Here is a 27,563-nt window from a genome sequence, read left to right as displayed (position 1 = left end):
CAGGTTCCCATGAACCAAGTACATTCTATACAGAAAGCCACTCCAAATCAGGTGACAGCAATCATGTGGAAATAGCAGTCACTAGGTACACAGTAACCCTGCACCATCTAATTAATGAAAACAATGTCATAGCAGCATAAATCTGTCATTTTCTGACTGATAAATTGGCATTATACTAACGATAAAAAAGACAAGAAATATGTTATCATGTTACAGTTAAACATCTCTCTTATGAAATGGATTCTTTACCAATTTATCCATGACTACATTTTTTCACCAACAAATGTGCTGCAGTTGGCCAAGGGATGTTTCATATTAACCACCATACTAGTAGCACAAATAACAAAAATGTAAAAAGAAAACTTCTATAAAAGGAAGGCGACAGATCGCTATTTCCACTCCTCTTTTCAAAGAAAGGAAGATCCACATAGTATACTTGGATAAAATCCCAGCGGAGTCATAAAGGGATATATAAAAATGAAAACCGGACATCTCTATCATGGATATTAGATTATCAAAGGAGAAAGTGAGTATAAGTTAAAACCACAGATAAAAATTATGTCATAAAATGTGCTAGCTACGCCGAAACCAGTTTGGCTCAATGGATAGAGCATCGGGTTGGGGACTGAAGGGACCGAGTTCGATTCCGGTCAAGGGCATGTACCTTGGTTGCGGACATATCCCCAGTAGGAGGTGTGCAAGAGGCAGTTGATCGATGACTCTCTCTCATCGATGTTTCTAACTCTCTATCTCTCTCCCTTCCTCTCTGTACAAAATCAATAAAATATATTTTTTTTAAAAATGTGCTAGCTATGAGTAGCTTAAGCTCATACTGGGAATAGCCCAGGCATATCTGGTGATTAAACAGAAAAAAAGTCTGACACCTAAAACTTTACTGGGTATACAAAAGTCTGATCCTAGGACGGAACCATTCATTCACCAAACATTTTCTGAGTTCTTATTGTGCACAGAGGTGTGTGAAGCATGCAAACATGGACTGGGCATGGTTTTCATCCTCCAAGAATTTGAAACAGTTTGGGAGCAAAGATGCTATAACATAAAGCAGAAGATGAAACTTACTGAGGGAAAAAAATCATGACTGTTTCCAGAAGAGAACACTCGCTTTTATCTAAGGGATCTGAACAGAGTTCAATAGGCAGATGGGGACTGGAAGAGAGAGATTCAAAGAGAACAGGGTGGAGTGACTGTTTCTCAGACTTGAGCATGCACTGTTAAAAATGCAGGTCCTTGAACCACCTCACCAGAGGTTCTGATTCAGCAGAACTAGGATGAAAACCAGGTTCCTCTGTTTCCTAAACCCCCCAGGTAATCAGCAGGCAAGCATCTCATGAATCATATTGTCAAATACACTGGCTTGGAGGGCTACAGGATGTACTTGGGAAACAGTAATCAAATTATTTTGTCAAGAACACTTAGAAACTAATCACAGAGCACCTTGAATTCCAGAAGACACTGCAATTTACCTGTGAGATTTTTTAGTAGCAGAATGACATAATCTTTCCTACGATGCATGGATTTGTATATCACATAAATCAAATAACATCGCCTCTTCCCTTGTTGCACTTCCCACACACACATCACACAACACACACACACACACACACACACACACACACACACGCATGCACATCTCTCTCTCTCTCTCTCTCTCTCTCTCTCTCTCTCGGTAAAGAGTGCATTCTGACAGAAAATGTAGGACCTATTTGGAAATTCAGACTTTCCCTAAGTCTCTCTTGTTAATTATCTGTCCCAAAAACAGCACTAGGGAGGGATGGGTGTGCCCTGCTTTTGAGAGGTCAGTCAAATATCCTGCCAGTTGGAGCATCGAAACCCTAACCCACCCGTGGGAAATGACCACAGGCATGTGACTCCTCCCTTTCAAAGCTCTATTACTATGGAGAGCATGGTGAGTGACATAAAAATTACCGGCACTCTTAGGAAAACAGAAACTCTCGTGGGTCTTTAATGTTCAGAACTTACACATGGGGTGGAGAAGGAGCCCCAGAAGGAGCTGTGAGGAGAAAGAGGAAAAAGGGAGAAAGAGGAGCATTACTGCTTTCCATCAGTGTTCTCACACTGGCAACCAAAGAGTTATTTCAGAAGTCATCAGTAATGATGTTAACCATGCTCCTAAGTTCCAAGCGATGATGACACTCCCCCAGCAACAACTGCACAATAAGCATCTGCTGGCCCTCTGTCTGCATGCTTATCACTCTCCCCTAAGACCCACAAGGAGGGAAAAGTTGGTTATCATGCAAAATACCGTGTTTAAGGTTAAACTCTTGCAGTCAAGTTAGAGCTGAGAGGGTCCAGACAGAGCTCAATTAAAACAAACTAGAGGAATGGAATTGGCCAGGATACAATAACCTCACTGGATTTAAGCCAAGGCTTCTGAAGATCCCGCCCCACATTTTATTTAAGGGAAGAAAAAAATGCTAAAGAACAGCTTAAAGGATCCCCAAAAGTCAATAGGGCAAACTGTAATTTAGTACAGTCTGCCTGATAAATAAATCTTTTGTCTCTCTCTGAACTCTCCCTTCTAAATGCACTGTAGAGGGAAGAAGAAAACAGGCTATTATTGCCAGAAATGAGGTTAGGAGCCACCAAGGAGAGGACCCAGGGCTATACTATCTCAGCGCCTCAAGCACCAAGTAAAGGCTTTCCTTTGATCAAAGGCTCAGGGAAGGAAAATGGAAATTGTGTGAAATGGAAAGCTTCCCAAGAGGATCAAAATTCCATCTGAAAGCAAAGCTGTATAAGAAAGGAACTTCCAGTGGGGGGAGGAGTTAACTGAAAGAAGGGCATTCCATACAGTCCATGGCATTCCTTAAACATGTGGCAAGCCCCCTCCCACCCCCAGCAGTGAAATTCCTTCCCAGGGTTCTCTTTACCCCTGAGCAGCACTTAGGTTAAGTGTTTCTTCTTTAATACATGGGCTTGTGCTTGTGCTTCAGCATTTGGCACCTCCTGTTGCTTGTAATGTTTTTTATGTGGCAGATCATCTGCAAAGAAGCTGACTTTGTTCTAAGCACTGCAGTTTAAGTCTGCAAAAACATTTCAGCATGCTAGGCCTGATTCCTTATGCCAGGGGTCCTCAAACTTTTTAAAGTGGGGGCCAGATCACGGTCCCTCAGAGAGCTGGAGGGCCGGACTATATGAACTACTAATTCCTACTGTAACACCTCGGCTGCGCTCACTGCCCAAAAAACCTGGCGGGCCGGATCAGACTCCTCTGCGGGCTGCATGTGGCCCGCCGGCCGTAGTTTGAAGACCCCTGCGTATGCTAACACAGCATCCCAATCTCCATCTAAAGTGAGTTTTCAGAAATTAATGACAAAAACAAAAATCAAAATCTCTTTCTATCAAAACCCGGGAATGTGAACTCTTGGTGAGGATAAGTAATTACATGAGTAACTCCACAGCTCTGGAATGCCAGATCCCCGAAAGAACAGAATAGGAAATAAGGTCAGGTTTCCTACTCCGTGGGGACTAAAAATGTAGAAAATCACACTTTCTAAGAAGAAAGGAAGGTACTTAATGAATTCCAGGCATAATTGTGAGGTTCTCAGTGCTCATTTCTTCATAACCTTCATTCTACTACACCCACATACTTGGGCACCCAACTCAATCTCACTCCTTCTCTCCCACAGTTCTCCCTTCTGAAAACTCTACACCCTATCCTATCTCCCTTATTCCTTTCAGCTAAAACAAATTTCACATCTAATTAGAGCTCAAATCACTGCTTTCCTCCAAGTCTTTAATTCACTCTCTTATTGACCCAAAGATAATCTTTATCTTATTTTAGGTGACATTATACTCTTTTTATACCACAGCCTGTAAGGCACAATCATGCACTTACTCCTAAATTCCTTGGAATTGATCTCTGGGAGCCATAAAATGTAATGCAATTGATCAACAATCATTCTGAATGAGTACTGTACCCTTAAAATAGTAATCTAAAGCACTGAATATATGACATGGTCCCACTGTTCAAAACACTTTTGGATGCTCTCTTCTGAATGAATCATATTCTCCAGATTATCATTAGTAGTGGGAAACCAGCAATTCAATTCAACAAATACTTATTAAGGGGCCATAGATAAAGTACATTGATTACAAAGAAAGCTAACAATTCAGGAATAATATAGGTCACATGTAACTGAAATAACCAAAATCTTCAAGAAACAAAAATCATTACAAATATGCTATGCTCTGAAGGGTGGGGAGGACTCACCAGGTGCAGCCTGGGTTTTACAGATAAAAAGTCAGGAGTATCCCCCTCCCTGCAGGGTGAACCTGCAATATGTTTAGAGAATGGCGAACAGACCCACTGATTTTTAAAGCTACCATCTCCTTTTCCAACTTGAATCTTTTCCTCTGGAATGTTTTCTGCATCATCTCACTATGCACACTGTCTTCTCATCTCACCTTCATCCAAAGAGAAATATAAAAAGTGATAAACTACCAGTCTCACTTCCTTCTACAAGTTGCTACTAATACTTTTTGCAAAGAAGTGGGGTGTATTTAACACAAAACTGTAAAATGTAATTCCCACCACCATCCCATACACATAGATGTTCATTTGCCAAGACCTGGCCAGAGGCCCTCCCTCTGAGGAAGAACTGACCTTTGCCCTCTAGGAACTCAAAGCCAGGCAGAGCAGACAGAATAAAACAGAAGACAGTGAAATAACAAAGGGGACAAGCGGAAGTAAACTCTTTCCTTATGATGTCTACACTGTAAGTCACCAAGGCAAACATAAATGTAACCTTGAATATTTAAAAGTTGAAGCAACAGTGATAATCCTAGGCATTATGACCTTACTAAAACTGGCTCTTTTAAACTATTGCATAAAATACTGTGAAACTATGAGGGCACAATAGTAGCAACATAATTACAAAATTCAGTATCTGAAGGAGATGTTTTTAAAAAGCTGATGGCCAGACCGTTTCTTTTGTGTGTGTGCCTATTGAAGAAGCACATATGGTAGACACACATTAATAATTCTATAGTCATACAGATACACATCGTATTAAAAAAAAAACAAAAAACTCAATTCCTAGAACTTGCTGGGACCTCTAGCTGATATATCTTTGTTTCTCTCATCAATTCACTAACAAAGAGCAAGAGCTGGAAAGCAGATCCACCTCCTGTATTAATGGATGAAAATGATAAACAACCACCAGCCATCAAACACAACTAAAACATAACCAATTTCTGAGAGTAATAATTTTATAATTTCCACACTTAGAATTAAGCAATTTAAGTGTGTGTATTTTAATTATCATCAATCTGTAAAATACTTATTAAAATATAGGCTTATCTTTAAAAGTGGTAGGTAGAAGTGATAAGTAAATTAAAATTACCTAAAATGAAGACATTTAAGTTCAACTTAAGTGGCAAACTTGACAAATACCATGGATGAAGCTGCCAGGAATGCAAACATACGTTATTACGATCAAATATTGCTCTGAGTTTGCTCTCTGCACTGCTGAGTTTGCACACATTGCATGGGGTATCACCAGGAAGAGCTCTCTGATCTAGGAAGACTTACAAATTCTAGGACCTTCGATGCAATGTTACCACTCCTGACACTTTAATAAACGATCAATGTGAAAGAGCTAAACTTGTAAAGCACAGCAAAATGTTGGAACACCTATATAATTTAGTAGGAATTAGTTCCACTGCTTTGATGCAGTACTAAAAACAAAAAAGATAGGACATGGACAGGACCCTTAAACCAGCAAAAAGTTGCTGTCTTCATTGACTTTACAAAGAAACTTTCACTAAAAATAATTCTCCATTGCAAATAACAATCTTGGTACTAATACCAGCTGGGCCATCTAAATGGAGATACAGTTAATATATAGAGTACTAACAAAAAGAGAGGTAAATAATACATTATAATTATTAGTGACATAATCTGGAAAGAACCCATTAAAACTACTAAAAATTACTGATTTTGCCTCTCCTCTATTTTGAAAACTAGCTTGAAGAGTTCCAATGCCAATAAAGGAAAAACAAACAGCGGTGGTTCCAAGAACAGCGTTTTCCCTCTGAAACCGCTGACCTGTGTGTGTACATCAGCACGCCATCTTTCCAGATTTAGAATGCTGCTGCAAATACCAGTTTAAATGTTCTGTGAAAATAGCTCATTCGTTTAAAGTGAGAATTTGCCATAGGAAGCAAAATTAAGGGGCTATGTAGTTAAGAGAAAAAGTCTCAGAATGCCTGCATGTTATAAATGTATTGTACCTAAAAAAGTTTCTCCCTGGACATTTGCCCTAACATTATAATCTAAATATTCATTTCTTGAGACTTAGGAAAAACATGAAAATAAATTATCCTTGGGAACTCTCTAACCTGTTCGCTTTTTAACATACACTAGATTAGCACAAATTCCTTAAACACACAAATAAAAATTAGATAAATGGCATATTCTCAAAACTGCATACTACAGGAACAGTCTCTGGAGTATAAATATGAGTTTTTAAAATTTAAGTCCCTAGCATTAAATGTATGTGTGTGTATGTCTGTGCATATTTACATACACTTGCACACTTACTACTCTGAAACATAGCAAGAAACCTTTCTTGGATATGCAGGTGGGGGCCAGAAATCTTGTAGAAGTATGTAGTGGAAAACAAATTGGTTTAAAGCATCATTTTTCCAAAGGGAAGTGCTACAGCAGCTGCACCAGTTGCTCAGTCCCCACATACCAAGTTCCCTCAGCATATCCCCCCCTCCCATATTAATGTTTATTACATGTAACATTATTATACTTCAGGTCATTTTTCTTGATATTAAAAACAAGAAAAAAAAGCAATAGAAACCTTTGCAGTAATATTTTGTCAATACAGGTACTGGTATAATTGATTTATTATTTTTGTAAACCCAAATGTACACTCATATCTGTGCCTTTGCTATGTCTTTTTTGTTATACTTCTACAAAAACAAAAACGTTCAAAAGGTTACATAAGGGGGTGTTAGACCCTGTGTCATCTCCCCAACTCCAGAAGGAGACAGTTTATTCCCCAGAAGAAAGTGAAGCAGAGAGTTCTGGGCTCAACGACATTAGGCATCATAGAAAACACTGCTCTGCAAACAAGGAGATCAAATAGAAATCCACATACTAAGCCTTGAGATTCCAGTTCTCTTTCCTGTTCAGCTCCCTGAATCTTGACATGCACTGCCCAGGCAAAAGACCAAAGGATTCCTCTCCAGTAAAACTGACGTGCCCTAGGGCCGTGGTCGGCAAACTGCAGCTCTCGAGCCACATGCAGCTCTTTGGCCCCTTGAGTGTGGCTCTTCTACAAAAAACCACGGCCTGGGCGAGTCTATTTTGAAGGAATGGCGTTAGAAGAAGTTTAAGTTTAAAAAATTTTGGCTTTCAAAAGAAATTTCAATCGTTGTACTATTGATATTTGGCTCTGTTGACTAGTGAGTTTGCCGACCACTGGCCTAGGGAAAAGATCCACAGACACTGTCTTTGGAAGTTTCCGAATGAAACCACAAAGCTTGCCATGACAGCCCTCACAATGAAGCTGGAAGGTGGAGAAGCATCAGATTCACTTTTCAGTGACTCACCATTAAATAGGAATAGAGAGCTAATGATCACCAAGCAGTTCGCTAAAATTTCTAACAAAAAAGTCAGGTAACTATACAAACAGGAAAAAAAAAAAAAAAAAAAAAAAAAAAAAGAATCAAGACAATGCAAGAAAGAAGTAAATAAGTAAATAAAATGTCCTCAGAAAGAGAAAAAAATGCAGCCAATGGAAAAAAAATAACAGAATGCTATTAAAATGCAAATAAATTAAAACAAGAATGCTCTCTTAGAAAATAAAGACAGCAGAAATTCAGAAAGGTTAAAGCAAAATAGATAAAACCTGTCAAGAAGTAGGAAAGGCACTAAGACAGAGATAGAAAAATTAGAGAATCAAAGGACAAACAATGAGGTCTCACCTAACTAACAGGAATTCAGAGAAAGAAAGGAGAAAACCAAAGGGGAGGAAATCACCAAAACATATAATGAGAAAATTCCAGAACTGAAGGACATAATTTTTCAGATCACATGTTCATCATAGAGGCTGAAATAAGGAGTGTCATGAAAAGAAAATCCTAAAACCCTTTGGCGGTTATTAATTTTAAAAAAGAGAACAAAAGATAGATCACTTACAACATTTTTTAACAGGAACTTCAGAAGCTAGAAAACAATGGTCCACTGGCTTCAACATTCTGAGGAAACATGTTTTCATCTCTAGAAGCCAGCCAAATCATCAATCAAGTGTGAAAGAAAAACTATTTTCAGATATACAGTGTCTAATAAATTTGCCCCAACATCCCTTTTCTCAGGAAGATCCTAGAAGACATTCCATTAAAAAGAGGGAGTAAATGAAGAAAAAAGTCACAAGACATAGGAAAACTAGGGGTCCCACAAAGGAGAGACAGCAGGGAATTCCCAGGAAAATGGCAAAGGTATTCCCAGGACAGCAGCTGTGCAGCTGGCCTGCAGAGCAAGGACTACTGACTAGCTGCAGCTCACAGAAGGAAGGAAGCCTGTCCCTGGAAGGGGTGCTAAGAAGAGGGGCATAATGCTTCCAGAAAGCTTAGGATACTGGAGGAAAAGGAAAGCACACCAGTGAAAAAAAGCAGCAGCACACAACAAAGGAAATGGAATCACTGCATTTAAGTGCCTTAGCTGTGAATCATGGTTCCACGTTCAAAAGAATGTCAACCCTCAACGACAAGTCAACTAAAAACTAATACCGAGCAATGGGGAAGCAGCAGTTTCTACATGTGGGGATTGGCAGGGGGCGTGCAACATGTGTAAGAGAGTTCAAGTCTCATCTTCCATTGTAATATGTCAGCGTGTAATGTCTAATAATGAAAAAAAAATTTTTAAAGAGTAGTATATACATAATATTTCAGAAGATGGAGGAAAACAGCAAAAAGACCCAAAGGTGGTTGCCTGGGGAGCAGGACTTGGGTGAAAGGATGTGCTGGAGTTCTACACACCTATTCTTAGTATGGGTCTTATTGTTTGCTATAAAATTTTTAAAAATCTATATTATATATGTATTAGCTTGATGAGGGAAATGTTTAAATTTTTAAAAATTCAGAGCAGCAGGCAAGAAAATTAGAGAATGAATTGCATTGGGAAAATGACAGTGAAACAACCAATCTCCAGGCTCCTACAGAACTCTAGGTGAAGTGCTTCCTCGGATAGCTGGTGGACAGAGGCTTGCTGAGGGGTGGGGAGCACAGGAGAAAGGGGGATGGGTTTGAAAGATATTTACTTTTTGGGGGGGCGTTTAGAAAGGCATTTATATGTGGAGAATCAATAGGTAATGGGAGACAATCAGGAGACTGAAAGAACAGGCAAGGCGATGCCACAAATATCTACCCCTCTAGGTGTTTACTTAATTAGTCCACAAATGCTGGCTCCTTGGGAGCATCATGTCCTTTCCCTCCTCCCCAAGAACATAGATGCATTCTGATTTGCCTTTTGCTTAAAATTTTGGTTATTATTAAATATACAAGTAGAAAAATACAGGAAATAGGAATGGTCATCCAAGTACCAACTTTTCATCTTTTTCAAATATTAGTATTTTGTCATATTTGCCATTAATTTCTGTCACATTTGCCATTATTTTTTTTTTAAAGAAAAAAAAAACACATTATGGACTTAGCTGAAACTCTCTTCAAACCGTTCCCTAATTCCATCCCCAACCTGCCTCCCATAAGATGACCACTAATCTGAATTTGGCATTTAAAATCTCCATCTACCTCATGCCTAAAATAAGAGCACTGGTTTGCATGAATTCTAACACCGTTCTCTCTATTCTGAGACACCAGGATTCAATACTATGCGACAAAGTTCTGGATGTTCCGTAATTAAGTGCAAAAATCTATATATACTGTTGTAAAACTCACACAAAAAAATTTCAAAATAATTTCCAAACTCAAAACAGACCAAATCATAATGTGACCCCCCTTTGACAAAACAATCATAGTAACTTTACTATAGTAGTGCCAGTAAATATTATAATCGATGCATAGAGCATATGAAAACCTATGATCAGGATTTTGCTGTGCCTTCCTTTCATCATACCTATCTGCTCCAAGGAAGAAAAAGGAAGTGCTTGAACATAATATCCTTCCTGGAGTTCTGACTGCCTGTGTAATTAATTCAATGTAGCACCAAACTGTCCCAGCTGTCACTGACTTCTTCTCTAGCAGCTGATCATAGCAAAAAAGATTTTTAAAAATTTGTAATGCCAGTTTTACTTAAAATTGCCCTTGATGCAAGGAAGTTATTTTTATTACATCTCAACCTGTGAGTTCGTATCTTTATTTTCTGGGTGATAATGTGGAAAGTACATATAAAGAACTTCTATATACTAGAGCACGAAGGTCATCTCAAGGAGAACACTTGTACGATTATTTGAGCTGTGAGCCAAACAAGCCACTATGTTTATGGAATACAACTTTTACTTGAAAAGATAACTGACAAACTCATTATTTAGACTTGGGTATCTGGCAGACACTTCCTCTACAATGAAGAGAAAAGGTCAATTCAGGAAAAACAACTGACAGTATCTGCTGCCAAGGGACAGCTTTCCAGCTTTCAATTGAAAATTAAAATTTTGGAAAACTTGTTTCCACCGTGAGCTTGACAACATTCCAACACAAATATTTTTCTGATGAGTTGTGTGGTAATATTAACAACTGTGATTTCTTGAAACTGCATAATGAAATGTGTTAACATTTGGAATATCTATATTACCTAACAAACCAGTATTTTCCAAATGGCCAATACATAATGCAATAAAATGATGCATGGGCACAAAGACCCCATTCAAAGTGCAAGAAAAACCAATAGAGCCTAATGTAAAATAATTTTAAAGGTTCACTAGTAAGGTCTTAGATTCTACATTGAATCTAACATTTAAGAAATTATTGCTTGTCAAACTGTAATAGTATCAAAAGAATATTCACAATTATCAGAAAAGACCATTAAAATACTCTTCCCTTTTCCTATATATCTGCACAAACTTTATAATAAACATTCATTGAATTATTCTTCCTGGAATTAAAAATCATAAATGCATAATCACAATGATTAATTACCATAGTTTAATCTCTGATCGCTATCGGTCATTTAAGAACAAGTGAACCATTCATTATTTATTTAAGTTACATTCTTCTGCAATTATAGTCTCATGTATTTACAACAAATGTATATGTATCAATTACTTCATTTACTATAGAATCAAGACTGATCATTGCTCCAAAAAAGGAAAAGAATATGAATATGGTAAATTCTTAAATCTATTTTAAATGCATACAAATAAAGTGTCTTTTCTCTAGTAACAAAGGAGCAGACCCTATTCATTTAACACAGACTCTTGAGATTAGCACACTACATCTACGATGACCTAGATCAGTGGTCGGCAAACTAAGGCTTGCGAGCCACATTATGGCTCTTTGGTCTCTTGAGTGTGGCTCTTCCACAAAATACCACATGCGTGCGCATACGTACAGTGCGATTGAAACTTAGTGGCCCATGCGCAGAAGTCGGTTTTCAGCTCTCAAAAGAAATTTCAATGGTTGCACTGTTGATATTTGGCTCTGTTGACTAATGAGTTTGCAGACCACTGACTTAGATGGTGTTAATGGATTTAAACCTTAGTTCTTAAATTTCTAAGGAAATGTCTTCTTATAGAAAAACCCTGACCTTTCCTGAATTTCAAAAGAAATAATTCAATCTGATCAAATCCCTGTGTTCATAGGTAATGCACCAAAAAGCATTAACTTTTCACTGACCCACTTGTAGATTGGTTAAGAAATGAAAGTGATTTAAAGAAAAATGTTCTTCTTATACAAATCTATCCCGTTAGTGAATATCATAAAGCATTCATTTCAAAGGCAAGAACCTTGAAACTAATTTCAGAATAAGAATTGCTAATGTCTTTACTAATAAAGTCCTATTACCCTGCCCTCTGAAAGTTAAACACTAGAGCTTTTTTTTTTTTTTTTTTTTTTTTTTTTTTTTTTTAAGTCAGAATATTCAGGAAACAACTGGAAGCTGACATCCCTCCCCTTTTGAAGGGCCCATTTCTGATGTTCACCTTTGCAGTTCACTGAGCCCCCTGGCAGTTGGCAGACTGGGATTTTGCCTTAGAAAGTTTTGTTTTAAGTTGAGATGAGTGAGGTCTTGGCTGTAGAAGAGGTTGGCAGGCAGGTGCTCCAGGCTACAACAGGAGAGGTCCACTGAGCTTATACGCTGTGATGCAACCTAGAAGGGATAGAAACACAATTTCATTTTAACTCCACCCATTCATCAGATAACTGCTTTCTATGCATAGAAATAAGATAAGCCCATTTGGGAACACAGATATACTATGCAAGTAGCACTAGCAGTCCAAATATAAACAGGGCCAGCGAGCGGGCAGCGCCAGGCCAGCCAGGGTGGGTGCCGGCAAGGGTCCCCCTGATCACCCCACCATTCGCCCCACAGATCAGCCCTGATCACCGGCCAGGCCTAGGGACCCTACCTGTGCACGTATTTCATGCACCAGGCCCCTAGTTTAGTATAAAAGTGGAAAACAGTATATCTGCCTGGAAGGAACTTACAGTAACCTAGTATAGTAGACAGGTTACAAAGAGCACAGATTATCCTATCAAGTTCAGTGATATCAGTAACCACCTCCAACTGTTTTCAGAAGTTATGAGAGAGGAATTCAGAACTAAATAATACAAGATTTTAGAGTAAATACCAGGTTGGGAGACAGACACAAAGCTCTGAACGTATGAAAATCCTTGTATATTTTGATTTAAAACAGCGTCAATTAAGAAAAGTACCATTAGTGGTCTTGTACATATTTTATATATATATAAAAAGCCAGTGTAACGCCGGAATGACCAAATGACCGGTCACACACTGACCACCAGGGGGTAGACACTTAACGCAGGTGCTGCTGCCTGGTGGTCAATGCACTCCCAGAGCGGGAGAGCCACTCAAGCAGAATCCAGGTGCATGAGCCTCTCCCGCCTCTGGCAGGCACAATCTCCAGCAAACAGACTGCAGTCCTAACACCGGTGGTGAGGGTGTAGCAGGAATGACCACAAATCAGCCTTTACCGGCCCCTAGAACTTTCCCTTCAGACCCTGTGGCTGCACTGCACCTCTTACCTATTGCCCTCTGGGTCTTTGGATGCAGGCTCAAGAAAAACCCACAGAGGTGCCATCTCAAGAGCAAGTGCTGGTGACGTCCATCCCAATGACCAACACCCATGCGTGTCCTCGGGCAAGCCCTTCACAACTTCCACCTACCATCTGGCCCTGGCCCCATCTCCCAGAAAGGTCCGCGATCTGACACCAAATATCTGTTCCTGGATCCCTGCGGAGCACTGGTCAGCTCCAGTGGGCAGAGGGGCACCAGCAGGTGCTGGCCTGACCTGTTCGTGTCAGGCAGCCCCACACTTGGGCTAGGAGTTGTGTGGAAAAATCACCCCCTATACTCTGCTGGTACAATCTACTGCGAACAAATGCAGCATGGAACGTTTGTGTGTGACTGGGATGACCTTGATACTGACACTGGCCCCTTGGAACTCCCCATCAGGCATCAGGGCTATGTGGAATTGAACTATTAAGAATGCACTTCACCCAGGACCGCTATTCACCTCTCCCTCCTTCCCTCCTACAACCCTCAGCTGCCATCGTGCACCCTTCCCAGGCCTGGCCTGCATCTGGGCACCCTCATTCCCCACAGAACCCCAGTGGCTCCTGCAGGCGGGCAGGCCCACAAATGGCAACTCCTTTGGAGGGATACCTCCCCTTCCCCCCTCCCAGCAGTACCCTCCCAAGGGACACCCACAGCTCAGCCAGAACTTGATGTGAAGCACATACCCCATAAGCCTATAGAGACAATCTCCAGGGAATGGATGAAATGCGGACACTCAGAGTTGCCAGGATGAGCCTAATATTGCTGCCAGGCTCCTGGAACTCTGCCTTGGGCATAGAGATAAAATCTCATCTCTTACCAATTGCCCCAGAGCTACAGAGGAATGCAACAATAAAAAAATTTTTAAAAATGGCCACAAGGTGGCCACTGACAATCGGGGTAAAAGTCAGAGAGATGGATCTAAAGGGTGGGGGTGTGGGAGAGAAAGCACCCCCTCCCTCCAAGATCCCCAACTTTGTATTGTTTACCTCCAAGCATCTCTTATCTGGCTCTGAGCGGTGGAAAGTGTTCAGCACGGCCCAAGGTGTTTACTGGGGACCTCTGGCCGGCAAGGCACAACCCTGGCTGTAGAAGGGACATTTGGAAATATTTTTTCAGGAAGCTGTGGGGAGGAGGAAAGACTCCCCACACGACATCCCAGCAGCTCAGGGAATATGGAAACTCCCCAGGGACAAGGGCGCAGGTTCCCAGTTTCCTTTCAATGTGCACAAATCTGTGCACCAGGCCACTAGCCTTTAATAATAATGGCAGCATGTAATCAGATTCAACTGCTTGCCTGCTATAAACTTCTTGATTGCCTCTCCCACAGTTTCAGGGAGCTGCTTAGAAATTCACTGTGTTTTGTTTCATGTAGGTACTCTAAGCAAAATTCATTTTGTCTAAATGTTTATCCACATGCTCCAAGCCTTCCTGGTTAGATGACCCTTCCCATGGCCAGAATCCCAGGGTTAAAGCCCAAATGGCACGCTGGAGACAGTACAGTGTTGGGCAACCTGTATTTCTCAAATGCTCTCTCAATGTTCCAGGTAAGGTGGTGCCAGCTCAGGCCACAATGCGTGGCTTCAGCCCCATGAACACACACCTTGGTGCCTTCTCTCTTGAGAGAGGCCATGGGAATAACGCTTAAAGATCTGATTGATTCTCCCTCAAGCTCTTTATCTTCATCCAAGCTTTATATATGATCAAATTTAAGGTCCTTTTCCTATTACCAATCCCAAGACTTCTGTTTCTTAATTAGAGAAGGCATAGAGCATGGTCTAAGAAGTGTGCCTCTGGTGAGTGTGTGGACAACATCCTAGCTCCCCACTTAGGAGCAGACAGTACTTGAGCAGATCACGGGGCTCTCCAAGCTCCAGTGTTATCATCTGCACAATGGACATAAAGATGACAATTGTGTCCACATGCCTGGCACAGAAAAAACATTAAATAAATGGTGACTGCTATTATTACCACAACTACTTCCAAATAGAATGGTTCTCATCTTACATCCAATCAATCCAAATTCTCCCAATGCTAATTTAATTCTCAGAAAGTCCTGAGAATTAAATTTGCATAAAACATATTCAGCTGATGACATGTTTGAGGTTAGAAAGAAATTACTGTGCACACATGAAAGCTACAATTGGTGAAATCATTCATTCAAAAATATGTGCTAAGCATGCAATGTTGTGCCACACCTTTTATTTCCTGAGGTACAGCAATTCAAGATAGACACAGTCTCTGCTCCGAACGAGTACACCCCATGAGGAGAGGGCAGTTGTGATATGGTACATGATAATGGCTGCCAGGAACATGATCTAAGGAGTCAGGAAGAGGTTCCAGAAGGTTTCATGTCCAAGCTCAAGTTTGAAACTTGATTAAAAATATGTGTGTGTTTTTTTTTATCTGTCTCAAATGCTTTCTCCACTTTTTCTTTCCTGTAACAATCCTTCAAAGGCATGTGATCAATGTGAGAGCTGCAAATAAGTAAGATGACCCTCTGGTTATAGGCGTAGGCATGTATTCTAGGCTTGAGTTATCAGAGTCCCCCATCTGCTTAACCCACAGAGTGACCCAAGCTAAGCTTATTGAAGGCCTTCTCTGGGATGTATATAGTGTGAAGCCAGGAGAGAGAGAGCTGCAGTTAAAATGAATAAGCTAGATTCATACCCATTGATCTGAACTGATAAAAAAATGCAAGTATAAAGTTATACAGTATAATGCCATATGAAAACATTTTAACACAAGCACACAAAACTCCACATATTATGTATAAATGAAGGGCCTGATACACGAAATTTGTGCAAGAGTGGGCCTTCCTTCCCCTGGCTGATGAACTGGCTTCCCTCTGGCACCTGGGACCCTCGGTGGCTTCCCTCACAGCCCCGGCTTCGTCTGGAAGGTCGTCGGAAGGACATCGGGTCTAATTAGCATATTATGCTTTTATTATTATAGTTATATGGGCAATAAAACTATAAACCATATGTTGGGTCATATAGCAAATTAATGATAACGATTGCCTCTAGATAGGCAGAGAGGGAAATGGAAACAGGAATGGGAAGATAGGAGAGCTGGAGTTTATCTCTAGTGTTTATTTCCATATAAGAAAAATAGAAGATATGAAAGAACTGTGTCAATGTACTGAGAACCAGAAGGTGGTACACTGAAAACATAATATCCTGTGTGCTTGTGTGTGTGTTTAATTAGAAAAAATAATGTAATTGCAATAAAAATATCAGTAAGAAAAAGGAAGCTATATGACAAACAGCAATGGAGGGGTTAAGGTAGGGGCAGTAACCTGTAATGAGGTCAGAACGGTAAGGGTAGGGTGGGCAGCAGATCCTGCAGAGCCCTTCAGGTCACTGTAAAGACTAGCTTTTCATGTGAGCAAATGAGAAGTGCAGGGAAGTTCTGAGAAGAGTCCCTGTCTCTAGATCAGAAACTATAAAGTGCAGGATTTCTGCCTATTTGTTCACTGAAATACCCTATATTCAGCACTTGGTATGACCCTCAGAAGTATTTGCTGGAAGGATGGCCACTGCCCTACTTTATGACCCCTCCCTTCTTACCACTGTGTGCACCTAACCATCCCGTATGTTCTTTCAGCTGGAGATTACTTAGGACAATTCTATTTCCACTGAAGCATCACACTAAATACTCCCTTTGGACAACTTTGGAGAGATAATGACTAAATGTCAAGTTGTATTTGATTCCCTTCCTCATTCTGGACCGCAAGCTGTTCCTGCAAGAAACCAGGGAGAAGAAACCGCCTAACAGAGCTCCAAGCAAGAGCAGTCTGTGGGAGGCGTGGCAACACTGGGAACAACCACGGCGAGAACAGAAATTAAATGGCCCTGATGGCAGTGGAGCAGTGAGCTGCCAAGGAGACCACAAAAATGACCACTGGCTGTACCTCTGCCCAGTTCTGTCCCTGCAACAAGGGAGGCTGAAGTGTTTCTGACCAGACCCACCTGGCACACCGGGCTCCACCACAAAGAAGACTGGCTTGTCCTAGTGAAAAGACTACCAGCCAGGTTACCTACAAACCACCCGTTAAAACTAAGATCCTTCCCCAAATAAGAAAGACCTAAACATGTAATAAAAAATGTATCAGAAAGCTACTTTATACACCTCACTGCAAGTAGCAGTAATAACAGCAATAAAAGCTAACGTCTAGTGGATGCTGCAGTTGTGATAGGCACACTTCTCAGTGCCTTAGACATAATTTAGTTTAATCTTACAATGACTCAGTGAAGTAAGGACTTCTCATTTCAAAGATGCAGGCTGAACTGAATCAAACAGGGTGCCCAGGGTCACACAAAACCAGTAGCGGAACTCAAGTGTGAACCAGAGCCTGTGCTGTTAATGCCATCCATCCATTCAGGGCCTGTACACAGTTCAGATCTTGCCCAAAGGGAAGTTCCTCTAACTTCCATGATAAAATAATAACATAGCCCTTCCGACCAGAGCAAACACAATGAGATGCTATCCTTAGGAAAAGCTTCAACCTCAGGTATGAAGATGGGGAGTGAAGACGTCAATGATGGGCAGGAGTCCTCCTGGGCGAAGAGGAGACCATCTGCTGACCACATACAGACCTCAGGCAATGAATGAGTGCAGTCCCGTGGGTGGGAAGGTGGGGAGGGGCACCATTCCCTGACAATATAGGCTGGACCCACTCCTACCTCACACAACTTGTCCACCCGGGCAGTGATGATGCTACCTGGTAGCACTTAATTCAATTTTAAAAGGTTACAGGAAAAAATTACTGTCGAAGTAACCGCTGAGTTAAAGCCAGCCCGGTTACAGGAAAAATTTAAAGGAGGCAACAGAAATTTGGCAAGAAAATTAAGGAAACAGGAACAGGTAGGAATCCCCTCAAATCTTGGTTATGAAAAGGAATTTCTAAAGGAACTCAAATCTACAGTAATAAAAGTGTAATATATAAATTGGTCATGACGTCCTCACAGTAACAACCAAACAGCAGGCTCCGTGGGGCGACCAGGCTGGCAGGGGGTTAGCGAGGGACCACCAAATGACTGACCAGCAGGCTACATGGGGAAACCAGGCTGGCAGGGGGGTTAGACAGGGACCACCAAATGACTGACCAGCAGGCTGTGTGGGGCGACCAGGCCGGCAGAGGGATTAGCGAGGGATGATGAAATGACTGAACAACAGGCTGCACAGGGCAACCAAGCTGGCGGGGAGGGGGGGGGGGCAACCAGGCCAGCAGGAGGGGCATTAAGGGGTGACCAGGCCAGCAGGAGGGGACAGTTAGGGGCAAACAGGCTGGCAGGGGGGAGGGAAGTTGGGGGCAACCAGGCCGGTGGGGGCAGTTAAAAGTGATCAGGCTGGCAGGCAGAGGTGGTTAGGGGTGATCAGGCTGGCCGGGGGTGGTGGTGGTGGTGACAATTAGGGGTGATAAGGCAGGCAGGCAGGTGAGTAGTTAGGAGCCAGCGGTCCTGGATTGTGAGAAGGATGTCCAACTGCCGGTTTTGGCCCGATCCCAGCAGTTGGACATCCCCTGAGGGGTCCTGGATTGGAGAGGGTGCAGGCTGGGCTGAGGGGACCCCTCTCCCCCTGTGCATAAATTTGTGCACTGAGCCTCTAGTTAGAATATAAAGTCCTTATGGCAAACGCTACTATACTTCTATTATATCCCCAAACAGCAAAAGAGTGGATGACAAAGTTGAGGCCCAAGCAGCTGGATATATAGGAGAAAGGGCACAGTTATAACAAAATGCAGGGCATGTAGAGTCAATTCTATCCTTAGCCATGTGGCCCTGGATAAGTCCCTTCACCTATTTGTCTTCCAGTGTCTCCTTCTCTAAAGTGAGACAGACAGCACCTGCCCTGACCAGCTATGCAAGGTGCTGCAAATAAAATGTTCTCATTTAGAAATTCAGGAGAGCCCTTGCAGATCAAGGATCCCTAGACCAACGCCCGCAGCTACAGGCCACAGACATCTGTAAGATAAGAAAAGACCACAGCGCAGGTCACTGCTCCTGCCACTGAGCAGTCACACAGATAAAGCTCATTTGGACCAAGGCAGAACTACGCTACACACTATAAGCAGCCCCACAGACCATCAGTGAGCTACACACAAAGGAATTAATTTCAAAGTAACTGTAGCTTCGGGGAAAAAAGTCAGTGCTAGTCTGCATTAACAACAAAACATTTTTTAAGGCTGGTAATTTTGAGTTAGTAAATTAAATGGGATTTTTTTTTTTGTCCCCATGATCCTACATACATTGGGAGACACATTAAAATGAACATACATGCCAACCACCTGTTCAGGTTGTCTTCTTTTCCAAATGACTTGTAAACATGTATGAAAAAGTTCACTGGGCCCGCAAAATATTTCCCTCAAGGAACATGTCAGGGTAAAAATAGAAATGTTAATATGAACAATGAACTTTTCAGGTTACCTACAGGGTATCCATACATTTCTAACATGCTCCTCAGTGCAGCACTTTTCCTCAGTGGTTTCTTTGCCAATCTGTAGGACATTTGTGCTAAAAAATATCTGTTATGACTCTAGCTGAGTTGCATTTCTAACCCAGTATATCTCTCCTATCCATAACTATCCCCACCATGTTTTCAAAATTAACACCCCTCACCCCTCCTCTTGCAAAAGGACTGTACCTGCATCACTCCCATCATTCTTCATGTTCATGGAGCAGACACTCATCTTTCACAGGCAAGGGAGAGTTCAGAATAATATTCATGTTATTTTCTGTCCCCACTATACTTTAGTAAAGTGGTATTTATCCTTGTTATGTGTATGGCATGTTCAAGTTAAGCAAAATGACTCTGAAAGACTTGGTCAAACCAGCTGAAATAGCACAAATAATTCTGCTTGTATGAAGGACTGTCGTAAACTGGCATTATGAGTCATTAATTGCTCTGGTCTGGCCTTCCGTGGCTTGGGAAATTATGCCCTGGCTACAGAGGTAGTTACTAGACTTCTGTAAAAAATTACTGACCTCAACTGACCTAGTTTATATCCTCACCTCCCCACCCAAATGTTTTGGGAAAGTAAGGGAAAGGAAAATATAAATTTAGAGTATTTATTAATAATCTCAACTAGAGGCCCACTGCACAAAATTCATGCATGCGTAGGTTCCGAGGCCTGGCTGGCGATCAGGGCTGATCAGGGCCTTCCTTCCCCCGGCTTCTGGGTAAGCCTTCCTTTTTCATTCTGTGCTGGCCCCTGGTGATCAGCACATGTCACAGTGAGCGGTTGAACTCCCAGTCAGTTGAATTCCCGAGGGGATAATTGCATATTAGCCTTTTATTATATAGGAGAATAGCAAGTTTATTCATCTTTATTAGCTAGGAATTCTAACAACTTTATTTTCTATTTCATCCTCAAAAAAGTGTTATATCAAACAAAAATTTCTAATTTTAATAAAATTTAAATTCTCACTGCTCCATAGCATATAATCATCTCTTTTAAAAAATTCTACAAATATAAGAAATGCTTTAACTTAACCCCAGACCTTTTCATAATGACATCTCATTTCTTGATCCTTTACTAATTAGCACTTTAGAAAATGTGTTTAACAACGAAAACAGAAAACATTCCTATAAAATCATATACATTAATAATGTCCTAACAGGAACATATCAAGCAGTCAAATATTTCCATTTCTTTGCCTTAAATGATATGGGGGTAGAGGGGGGAATACCAAGAAATAAGATATACAAATTTACACTATTCCAAACCACTAGGGGTAATGAAATGGCAAACTAATGAAAAACAACGGGAAGATCTGGAGAGGTTATCACTAGTAGGCAGAAATGAGAGGTGCGAGTTAAGGAGGGCAAAACCATCCAGGTAGGAAAGGGACCATGATTAAGATTAGAAGGGACCCAACAATACTGGTAAAAGCGTATGGAAAGAGCAACAGGCTGGGAAAGAAGATAACAAGCACAAGAACACCTGGCTCACTGTTAAAGCACTAGCCAATTGGACAAACCAATACCAAGACAATATGGACAAACCAGTACTGAGAGCCCTTCCTAGGCATCCCGCCATCTCTTTCAACATATATTTAGCATATGCCTTTATGAACCAGGCACTGTATTTGGTACTAGAGAGATGTACTCCTTGCCTTCAAACTCTTGGTCTCCTGAGGACACAGTCACTCAACAACTATAATGTAAGAGCCTGTGTACAGTCGTTCAATAAGAGCACACAGAGCAGAAAACAAACCTCAGAGCTCCCAGTGACAATTCCAGCCCTGACAGTCCCCTCGATTGACAAGATGGGCAGGCATTCCCAGGCACTGGTACAGGAACCTGCTCGTCCAAGAGCGGGCAGCACTATGGTATTTGTCCAGCGAGCTCGCTGCACAGCCTGAACTGGAAATACAGGCCTGGCACTCACTCCCTCTGAGTCAGAGCAACTGTAAAAGGCTCTGAGAAGATGGCACCAACAGCCCTGCAGATTCATTAACTGTGTCACCCTGACAGTTATCTCCCCTCCACATACACAGACCCCATTGTGTTTCTCAGCAACAACAGAAAAATAGAGCTCGCCTTGGGTGGAGATCAAATCTGAGCTCAGAGTTCCTTCCTCATTTCCTTATTGGCAAAATGTGTGTAAACAAGCTCTTTAGAAAGTGGCCACCTGAGAGTGTCTCTGAGGTCCATCACGCAGCATTCCACAAAGGTGCACCTTGACAAAGGAGAGGGGGAAAGATAGCTAACCACGAAAAGCCTATATTCTAATTTTTTATTAAAAGAATATAAATACATACTTAAACTATCCTATCATTAGAAGTAGGCCAATTATTTTGTATCTAAAATACAAAAACCTCAGTGCTCAAGTCTAACATATAAGATCAGTAAGTTTAACATAGAGACCGCATTAATACATTTTCAATTATTCCATCATTCCATTCTTTATAAAATTATAAGATAACTGCATGGAAGAATTTAACTCCAGAGTAGTTGTAGAAAATTCAGTACTTTGGATTACAAATATAGGGATCTTTCAAGATAAGTAAATACTATATATCATGAAAACTAAACCCTTAAGGAAGATAATACATAACCAGGTATAGACATCTGGTTAGTGACATATGCTAAGTTCCTGATATAGAATACCTCACCAATTTTATTTATTTACTTATTTACTTACTCACTTATTTATTTTAATTGATTTTTAGAGAGAGAAGAAGGGTGAGGGAAACATTGATTTAAGGTTAAACTAAAAACAAAAAAAACATCGATTGGCTGCCTAATGCATGCCCCCTACCAGGGATCGAGCCCATAACCCAGGCACGTGTCCTGACCAGGAATCGAACTGGCAGCCTTTCAGTGCACAAGACGATGCCCAACCAACTGAGCCACACCTGCCAGGGCTTGACCAGTTTTTAAAGAATTAGACACAGTAGTCCCCTCATCACTGAAACTAATCTAATCTGCCTTGGATGCCTCAGAAGGCATCTCAGATTTCTTAAATACCTCTTGGTCATCATTTAAGATCATTGGCCAATGCACAGTGGCCATGCTCAAGTGTCCTTAGCAGCACACCCCGTTCAACAGACTGCTTGAATAAAAGCACCTTTCATTCTACTACTGAGCTGCCTGGATTCTATTGACAACTGCGAATATGAACACTTCTCTGGCATTTTCAGTAAATCTCAGTTGTTATTCGAATACTGGGATTTTTGTCCCTTCAGGCCACTATAAACAATAGAAGTACAAGTAAAGAAAAAGAGTGAGGCAGAACTCTCTGTATAGAGCAGTGCTGGATACTTTATATCTTCATTTCCTCATCTGCAAAATGGAGATTATACTATCTCCTCACAAGTTGTTATCTTTTATTGTAAAAACCAGACCAGAGTTGTTATGAGGATCTACCAAGAACAGTGCTTGGTGCATAGAAAATGTAACTAAAATGTTAGTTATTACTATTTGCCCTTTTGCTGTTCCTACTGGATCAATTCTGAGGTGAAATGATTTTATCATTAATAAAATATATCAACAAGTTAAGGGGGAAGAAACAAAACAAAAAATATTTTTATTTTGATGCTTACCTCATGGATGAGTAACCTGTTCTTTAGAACTGAATAAGGGAAGATTTCGTAACATGAAATTTTATCTAACAGGTCCATTAACATATTGAAAAGTTATAGTATTTGGTAACTTATAGTCAAATTTCCCCAAGAAAATGAAATAGAACTAGCAGGAAATAGTCTAGAATGGCCAGCACTTTTTTTATTTTACCTAGCTTCTAATTTTTTCTGTTTTCCACACTTCTCGGACATCTATGATAAGATTACATTTTTACATCTTACACAGCAATGCCTTTGTATACACTTGACCTCTCCTTAAAACATCCTTTCCCCTCTTGTCTTACAGGTGAACTCCTATTCAGCCGTTAAGATGCAGCTTGCCCTTTACTTCCTGTACCCAAATATCTCTGAATTTTCTCACAGCTTCACCTCGGAATTAGTGCCAAGAGCAAATTTCTCAGGATGAGGTGACATATTCACAGTTTTCAGGGTTAGGGCATGAACATCAGTTGTGAAACATTAAACTGCCCACCACAGGCTAACTTAAAAAAATAAGGACTTAAGAAATATGTTATAATAACTAATTTAAAATAAAATACGATCTTCTTTATTCCTGACAACTTCCCCTCAGTTTAAATAGTTAGACCAAGAAGTGCGATTATATTTATTTTGAGGTGATTTTTTTTTAAACTAAAAAATAAGTAATAAATTTTTAAAATACAAATGCAAACAAGTAAACAAATTTATCATAAAACATTTTAAAAACTAAAATGTATTTCACTCAGACCTTCAGTTTTACTTCACCAGAGACTTGCTAGATTGTCCTTGGTCAAATGGCCCTGATTCTTTATCTAAAAAATGGGTATAAATTGTGAAGTGAGGATTTCCCCCCAAAAGCCCTGGACTCCTCAGCAGAATAGTACTGAGAGCAAAGTTTCTTTATCACTATAACCAATATAACCAAATTTTTGTCATCGAAAAGGCCAGTGACAAAAAGCAGCACCCTCCCTAGATTACACTTCAAATTAAGAGGTAAAACATGTGTAAAAGATGACTAATCTTAAAGGGTTCCTTGCAACTATTATGTTTCATGACAAAAATCTACATGTTAAAAACCTCAATCCTATTACACCAGGATGATCTAACAGTTAGATCATTGGACTGACTGGGTTGGCGATGGTCATTAAAAATCAGAAACCCAGATATTTCTGTTGTTGGTTTGTTTTCCTATTCTAACTGAAGTGGTTAGTGTAGCATTTTTTAGTAAAATCTGAACAAATGTTTATTTTTAAACACATGAAACCAAAAGTTCAATTGTGACTCACCATATATATTATTTAAAGGGTGATGTTTACTCATCATATTAGGTGGTCTCTAATTCAGCATGAAATGTGGCCCTGATTTGCCTACATCACGTATTTTAAGAATTAACCTAATAAATCATGACATCCAAAAGTCAACTGCAGTGACTTAAAAAAAAAAAAAAAAAGAAAGTCTAAAGTTAAAATACTATGGTTAATACTGAAAGACCTCAGGAAGGTAACTACTGTGATAACCACAGTCACCAGCAACTGCCAGCATGTCAGTCACTAATCAACAAGGAGACCCATAGACAAGCTAAGTGGCCTTATGCAGCATGCATTTATAATGTTGGGCCATAAAACATATATATGGCTACCATCCTCAGCCTCATACATCACTGTCCTCCAACCATTTTGAAAACATGCTGAATACTTGTATACATGTTGCACAAACAGAGTCATTTTTGACACTGCATTTAATAGGATGTTTACTGAATTTTTAAAGCATGCCATCCATAAATATTTTAGGGTTGACTTTATAATCAATATTGTAATCCTCTCAAAGAAACTATTCTCACATATCTACCACTAACACCCACCCAAAATAAAAATACTAAAGGGACTGCCTTAGGTATTATTTTGGCAAGCTAAGATAAAAATAAGTATACAAGAACCCATTTTGATAGAAAATATCTCATTAATAATCTTTTATAATGCTTCCCAAAATCAAATGAAACAAAGATGAACACTTCTCCTGTAGCTAAGATGCAGAAGCATAAACTACCTAATTGCCCCTAACCACTCTGCCTAACTTCCTGATCGCCGCTAACCACTTATCTGCCTGCTGATCACTCCTAACTACTCACCTGCCCACCTGATCACCCCCAATCACTCGCCTGCCTGCCTGCCTACCTGATCACCCCTAACCACTTGCCTGCTTGCCTGATCACCCCTAACTGCCTCTGCCTCGGCCCCCATGGCTTCATCCAGAAAGACGTCCGGAAGGTCTTTTGGCTGTCTGGTCTAATTAGCATGTTATGCTTTTATTATTATAGATTCGAATTCATTTTAATTTTAAAAACATTGGACTGACTGGGTTGGCGATGGTCATTAAAAATCAGAAACCCAGATATTTCTGTTGTTGGTTTGTTTTCCTTTTAGATCCTTATCAAAATGAATGACACTTCATTTAAGTATCAGGATGTAAAAACAATCCATGCTGTACAGTTTTGTTTCTCAATCAGAAGAAAAGAAACAATTTCCATAGTAACCCCGAGTGTGACTAAACTTGATACCCACATATGAGGAAGAACAGAGGACAATGGAAAGGGGAAGTTGGAAGAAGAAGTGGCTCAGACTAGTCAGGCTTGCCACCCCAAATTTCCCATCAGCACATATTCCCAGATGGAGAGAAGTTCATCCTTTTTTCAGCGGCCCTAACCTATTCTCCCAGGATGCCGGATCAAAGAAAAGGATATTCTCTAAGGACTGTCCACAATCTACAAAGTTTAAAGGAGCATGTGGCCATATTTTATGTAGGATTCATATTCAAATAGGGTATTCTCACTTATTTCCCCAATAATATCTATCCTCTTTAGTCAATCCTTTACGACTCGTTTCCCCTTTAATTCACTAACCATAACAACTTATTAAAATTTTTGTGTACCTGGTTTTTAAGATTGGAGAAAGGGAAGATTCCGTACGTAAAATGTGCTAATTACTTAAATGTCTTGTCCTTAGTCCCCCATTCCTGACTTTTCAGGAAGAAATCTTTCTCCCCAATGTCTGCCATTCTTAATGACTTGTAAGTATGAAGTGTAAGCTATAATCTTGTGTATGTCTATTTGTGTGAACTGTCTTTTGCATATAGCTATATTATATTTCCCCATATTCATAGCAAACCCTTCTAATGGCACTAATCAGTGAAATGGGAAAGTCATACCAACATTCCTTTCCCCTTTCTTACCACAGTCATGTTCTCTGGCTTCACAATTCTTCCCCATCATCTAATTCCTATTGAGAAGTTTGGATAATTACAGAGTGAGAGGCTTATTATAGACTAGAGGCCTGGTGCACAAAAATCGGCACTGAGGGGAAGAAGTCCCTCAGCCCGGCCTGGGCCCTAAGTCAGCAGTCAGATATCCCGCTCGCAGTCCGGGGCTCTCACAATCCAGGAGCCCTCGCTTCTTACTGCCTGCCTTCAATGGAGGCGGGAGACTCCTGCTACTGCACTGTGCTCACCAGATGCAATCCCAGCTTCTGCCTGAGCAGCGTTCTCCCTTTGGGAGCACACTGACCACCAGGGGGCAACTCCTATGTTGAGTGTCTGCCCCCTGATGGTCAGTGCACATCATAGCAACCGGTCGTTCTGCCATTCAGTCAATTTGCATATTAGCTTTTTATTCTATAGGATACACTATCTGTTAGAACCTGAAGATGGCATTTTGGCCAACCAGCAACAGAAAGAAGCATTAACCCAGATTGTAAATAAGACATTTACAAACACCAGCAACAATTTAGAAATCAACATTTTCCACACCCTTTTAAGAGATATTTCATATCCTACCTCTTGTGCTTCACTTCTCTGCTGACTCTCCAGAAAGCCCTCTGAAGTTAAGAACTGCATTTTGATACACTATTAAAGGTGCAAATATAAAAATTCTGATTATGCTTTGATTTTTTACTGATGCTACAATTTGTCCAGTAACTCAAAGATCCCAGAAATCACTCTATATTTCTCCATTTTCCTCACACTCTATATGCAATTCATCAGTAATTCTGTCGCTCAGTCTCCAAAACAAACCTATCCACATCTCTCCATTTCTACCTTTGCCTCCTGCCTAATATACACCAAAATAGCCTCTCGCAGTCAGGCCTCCTTGCTTCCATCCTTGCCCCCACACATCTCTTCTGCACACAATAGCCAATGTCAGACTGGTAACTTTCTGAAAGAAAATTCTTTAATGACTTGCCATTATGCCAATAATA

The 27,563-nt window shown here is 40.6% G+C and overlaps 1 protein-coding gene across 1 annotated transcript in view; it reads right to left on the bottom strand.

Moving 5' to 3' along the window:
- The window catches only part of PHLPP1 (PH domain and leucine rich repeat protein phosphatase 1), a 192,101-nt gene that overhangs the window by 60,998 nt on the left and 103,540 nt on the right, over nt 1-27,563 (bottom strand). Inside the window, exon 4 of the mRNA XM_084887683.1 lies at nt 12,153-12,319. Coding sequence (XP_084743809.1) covers nt 12,153-12,319 — 167 coding nt within the window. The remainder of the gene's footprint in view (nt 1-12,152; nt 12,320-27,563) is intronic.

The sequence above is a fragment of the Pipistrellus hanaki genome, assembly GCF_964339955.1.
Source record: "Pipistrellus hanaki genome assembly, chromosome: 6".
Classification (NCBI taxonomy): domain Eukaryota; kingdom Metazoa; phylum Chordata; class Mammalia; order Chiroptera; family Vespertilionidae; genus Pipistrellus; species Pipistrellus hanaki.
Note: the sequence above shows the minus strand (reverse complement) of the source record. Positions and strands in the feature narration are given on the sequence as shown.